This window comes from Myiozetetes cayanensis, unplaced genomic scaffold, assembly GCF_022539395.1.
Source record: "Myiozetetes cayanensis isolate MyiCay16 unplaced genomic scaffold, myiCay2020 scf735, whole genome shotgun sequence".
Classification (NCBI taxonomy): domain Eukaryota; kingdom Metazoa; phylum Chordata; class Aves; order Passeriformes; family Tyrannidae; genus Myiozetetes; species Myiozetetes cayanensis.
The window spans coordinates 17,983-22,892 of record NW_026088004.1 but is presented as its reverse complement, the minus strand read 5'-3'; the positions used below and the strand labels follow the sequence as shown (position 1 = coordinate 22,892).

The following is a 4,910-nucleotide window of genomic DNA, read 5'->3' as shown; positions in this document are numbered from 1 at the left end:
GCGTGCCCCGCGCGGCAAAGAGGGCGGGGCTGGGGGCGGGCAGAGGGGCGGGACCAGGCGCTGATTGGCTGCGGCGGGGGCGCTTCTGTCCAGGCGGTGCGCGCGCACAGCCCCGCGGTGGCTGCCGGGAAACGATGGCGGCGGCGGCTCCGCTGCTTTGTGAGCCATGGCGGAGGCTGCGGCGGGGCTGGGGATGCCCTCGGGGGCTGCGGCGGGGCCGGGGATGCCCTCGGGGGCTGCGGCGGGGCCGGGGATGCCCTCGGGGGCTGCGGCAAGGCTGGGGATGCCCTCGGGGGCTGCGGGGAGCGCGGCTGTGGGCGGAAAGGCTGGAGGGCTCGGCAGGGTTTACGGAGGGGTTCGGGGGTTCCTGAGGAGGTTTTGAGGTCCATGAGGGGCTTTTGAGGGGTCGCGGAGGGGATTTTTCCGCGTCTGTCACAGCGCCCCCTGCCGGCTGGGCGGACCGACCGCAGGAAAAGCGGGTCCTGATGCCCCCCCCGAACCCCAGAGACCCCCAAGACTCAGCACACAGAGACCCCACAGGGAGGGGATCCAGGTGGTCCCCTAAAGCCCAGCAGTGGGGTTCAAGGGGTCTCCCAGCCCTCAGGGGAGGGGTCCTGGCAGTGCCACCAAAAGTCTTGGGAGGACATGAACCACATGCAGGTAAGGGGATCCCAGTGCCCCCCGTATAGCCCAGTGACCTCCCAGTGGCTCTCACTATAGCCCAGTAAACCCCCCAGTGACCACCCAGTGTTTCCCAGTGACCTCCCATTGCCCCCTAGTATGGCCCAATGATCTTCCAGTGAGCACCCAGTAACCCCCATTATGGCCCAGTAACCTCCCAGTGTCCCCCCCGTGTGTCCCAGTAGTCCCTCAGTAATCACCCAGTCCCTCCCAGTGCCCTCCCAGCATCCCTCAATAACCCCCCAGTCCCTCCCAGTGCCCCCTGGTTTCCCCCTAGTATCCCCCAGTAATCACCCACTACCCCCCAAAGCCCCCCAAGTGTCCCCAGTGTCTCTCCACATGTCGCTGAATTTTCTGTGAGTTTGAAGGGGGAATGGGGGTTGGTCTGGGGTCAGAGGGTCCAGAGGGGGCTCCTGGGAGGTGATAAAGGGTTGGAGACATGTAGGGTGGGGTTTGGGGACAGTGGAATTGGGGGCGTCAAGGGAGGAATTGGGGCCATGGGGAGGCCCTGAGGACACCAGGGGGGTCTCGGGACTCACCTTCTTGTGGTGCTGCCCCTCCTCTCCCACCCAGGTGTCCCTGAGCAATGGCCCAGAGGTGAGCCCAGAGCTGGCCCTGAGGTGGCCCTGAGAAGAAGTGGAAGGCAGAGGTGGTGCTGAGGCAGGAGAGCCCCGTGCTGGGGAAGAGGCTGAGCTGGGAGTGCCCAGCAGCGAGAAGGTGCTGTGTCCATGCCCTGTGTGCCAGGTGAGCTGGGGCTTTGCTGCAGAGCTGCGGGCGCTGATTGGAGCGGCTGCAGCTGCTGAGCTGGTGGCACCCAGGAACACAAAGTGTGCCCGGCCACGGAGCCTGCAGGGAGGAGCAGAGCCAGCACTGGCACTGTGGGGACACAGGTTGTCCCTGTGCCTTCCCCTGCAGGCCCTGCCCGTCCCTGCTGGGCCCCTGTCCATCCCCATCAGGTCCCTGCCCGTCCCCCCCAGGCTGAGCTCCCCCCAGGAAGTGCTGTGGAGCTGAAGCTGCTGCCACCCCTCTGCAGCCGCTCCCCCAGCCAAGGGAGCAGCAAAGGCAGGGCCAGGAGCAGGGACAGCCCCAGGGGAGCTCTGGGGGGCTGGGAACCTCTTGGCTGGGGCAGGAAAGAGCCGCTGGCCACGAGGACGGGGTGTTGGTCCCAGCCACTGATGGGGCCGAGCAGAGCATGAAGCCTCTTCGGCCACCTCATGGGGTGACACTGTCCCCTCCCTGCAGGATACTGCCCCCAAGATCTTTGGGGGGACCTTTTTGTGTCTGTTGCTGGTTGCTGCTTCATCCTGGGGACCTGAGGGCCCCTCTGCAGTCCCATCCCTGGGGCACAATCTGCTCTCCAGAGCTCGACTGACTCCATGCAGACTTTGCAGGGAAATCTGTGCTCGCAGCCCAAGGATGTCACGACCCCCCGTGCTCCCCCCAGGCTATTTGGGACAAGTTCCCCCTTCCTGGGGGAATATCTGGGAAGGTGGCACCCCCAAAAGCGAGAGTCAGAGAACAGACCCTTTGGACCCCCAACACTCCCAGCATCCTGAAGTGGAACCCCTGACATCCCAGACAGGGGAGACCCTGTAAACCCCAGAGGGGAGAGACCAGAGAGGGGGAACACCTGGGACAATTGTTTTGGCATGAATTTTCATGTTTTGGATGAACCTTAACTTTCAGAAGTTTGCAAGGGGATTCATCTATTTCTGAGGTTTTTTACCTCAGTCTCAGTGGTTTTGGGTTTTCTCTCTGAATCAGTGCTTTAGGTTTTTCTGGGCTGAATCGTTATGTTTTGGAGGTTTTTATGGTCCCAGGATGCCCGGTGAGTCCTAGGGATGGACTTGGGCAGGAGGAACCCCCAAGCCAACGCACTCAGCCCTTGTTTCTTCCCCAGCAGGATTTGTCCTTCCCAGAGCTTGGGTGGATGGAGGAGGAGGATTTGAGGAAGAGGAAAAGGCTGCGGGCCCCCCAGGCAGGTGAGGAGGAAGTCAGTGCCCCTTTGGCCCTTTCTTGTGGTGCCTGTGGGGGCCAAATTTGGGGGGGATATCCTTGGCCTTCCCTCTGGGCCGGAGGCAAATCCCCTGCCTGTCCTTATTCCTTCCTGCCCCAGGCCCCGAGCTGAGGACGGAGAGCACGGAGGACAAATCCCCCCGGCAGAGCCTGCTGGGAGAGGCCGTTTTGAAGGGCTCCCCGGCGCAAGAAGGCAGCGGGGAGGAAAAGGCCCGGAGATGCCCCCGGAGGAGGGGCTGCAAAGCCAGCCCAGGGTGCTCTGAGGAGGAAAGACCCGTCCTGTGCCGGGAAGGCGGCCAGAGCTTGAGCCGGAGCTCGGAGCTGGTGGTCCCTGAGCAGCCTCCCAGCAGGGAGAAGCCCTTCAGGTGCTTGGAATGTGGGAAGAGCTTCAGGAAGAGCTACAACCTCCTCACCCACCAGCGCATCCACACTGGGGAACGGCCCCACACGTGTGGGGAGTGTGGGAAGAGCTTCAGGCACAGCTCCACCCTGATCCAACACCAGCACATCCACACTGGGGAACGACCCTACAAGTGCTTGGAATGTGGGAAGAGCTTTAGGCACAACTCCACTCTGATCCAACACCAGGTCATCCACACTGGGAACGACCCTACACATGTGGTGAATGTGGGAAGAACTTCAGGCGCTGCTCCTACCTGATCAGCCACCGGCGCATCCACACTGGAGAACGGCCCTATAAGTGCTTGCGATGTGGGAAGAGGTTTCAGACCAGCTCAGATCTCTCCTCAGGCATGAGCGGACACACACAGGGGAGAGGCCCTTCCGCTGCACCGACTGCGGGAGGGGCTTCAACCGGAACGGCAACCTTGTCACCCACCGGCGCATCCACACCGGGGAGAGGCCCTACAAGTGTGAGGAGTGTGGGAAGAGCTTCACCTAGAGCTCTTCCTTGACCCTACACCAACGGACCCACCAGTAAGAGAAGCCCCACCGAGTGCCCCGACTGCGGGAAGAGCTTTGGCCGCTGCTCCCACCCCGAATGACCCCCCTGATGGTGAGGCAACCCCTGGAGTCCAGTGACTGTCAGTCCATCCCTTTCTACCAGAAAGGGCCAGTCCCCTTTGCCAGGGGCAGGTTGTGCCAACAGAACCCTTCTTGGGGGGGGTGTGGAGATTCCTGCCTTGGCTGGGGACCCCCAAGGTCACTGCTGGAGGTTGAGAGCAGAGATCTCCCCACGAGCGTTGGTCTGGGGGAGTTCCATCCTACTCTAATTCATAATTCTTGCTTTGGTGCCAGCTTGAGTAGAATTGCTTCAACAATTGCTTTAGTGTAGAGCACTATCCTATCTTATACTGTCCTACTGGTAGTTTTAGTGTTTCTATTGTGCAGTAAATAATTCTGAATGAAGATCTTTTGTCTGATCATTTGTAACCCTAAATAATTCATTTCTATCAATAGATCTGATTTGCCATGATTAAAACCTGGGGGCAAAATGGTTCAGTCCCACCTCTGTAATTTCTCTAATCTGAACCTATTGGCAAAACCTAAGGCTGAGATTGGATCCAACAGCCCCCAGCACCCCACACTAAGTTGGGAGATCAGGGGGAGCACCCCTCTTTCCCAACCCCTCTCTACCCAAAGACCCCCATGGGACCGTCAGATCCACCAGACCACTCCCCTTTTTCCACCCTTCTCCCTGTTTCTGCATTTTTCCATGGTCCCCTGTTATAATCTGCTTAAATATTGCAGAAAGAACTTCAGATTAGAATATTCCCTTGAGCAAAATCTAAAACTCACACAAGTTATCCATTGATACCAAAAACTGATTTGTGTTAATTGCTAAGGCGTGCAGAGAGAAAGGAAAAAATAAGAAAAGGTTTGAACTGCTAAGATTATTTCTATAAGCAGAGAAGAGATACCACTGAAAAGTACCTTTTCCCACTTAACTGGTGTGTGCAGGAGGGGAGAAGCAGTTTCTGCATTTTTTTTCTCTCTGTCCCTGCAGCTTTTGGATGTTGTCTCTGTAGCTGCAGGGGGTCTGACAGCTTTAGTTCTCTGCAATGCACCATGTGTGGTTTCACCGCTCACGCCCCTGTCCCAGACCGTACAGGGTCTCTGCTCAGCCGAAGCTTTGGGCCCTCAGAAATATGGTCAGGGTAGAAGGATAAGGTAGAACTCCCACATGTGGCACGGTGGTCTCAGCTCTCTCCAGGCCGGCACAGTTCCAGTCTCCGGTGGCAGGCAGGCAGCAC

At 59.1% G+C, this 4,910-nt stretch overlaps 1 protein-coding gene across 4 annotated transcripts; it reads left to right on the top strand.

The window, feature by feature from the left end:
• Positions 1–139: 139 nt before the first annotated feature.
• LOC126652266 (zinc finger protein with KRAB and SCAN domains 1-like) lies at positions 140–3,394 on the top strand. 4 transcript variants are annotated; one of them, XM_050338945.1, is made up of 4 exons: positions 140–159; positions 1,255–1,425; positions 2,585–2,663; positions 2,798–3,394. In XM_050338945.1, exons 3-4 carry the CDS (start codon positions 2,612–2,614, stop codon positions 3,355–3,357), a joined length of 612 nt encoding a protein of 203 aa, XP_050194902.1. In that variant the 5' UTR covers positions 140–159; positions 1,255–1,425; positions 2,585–2,611; the 3' UTR covers positions 3,358–3,394. The 4 variants fall into 4 exon arrangements, with proteins under 4 accessions (XP_050194902.1, XP_050194903.1, XP_050194901.1 ...); XM_050338944.1 differs by lacking the exon at positions 140–159 and adding an exon at positions 413–660 and having other exon boundaries at positions 2,582–2,663; XM_050338943.1 differs by lacking the exon at positions 140–159 and adding an exon at positions 418–660.
• The last annotated feature ends 1,516 nt before the right edge of the window (positions 3,395–4,910 follow it).

Excerpts from the sequence above, each read along its gene's own strand:
- LOC126652266 (XM_050338945.1), top strand. The coding sequence starts at position 2,612 with ATGGAGGAGGAGGATTTGAGGAAGAGGAAAAGGCTGCGGGCCCCCCAG. Across the intron at positions 2,664-2,797 it reads GCTGCGGGCCCCCCAGGCAG|GCCCCGAGCTGAGGACGGAG; the intron begins GTGAGGAGGAAG and ends TTCCTGCCCCAG.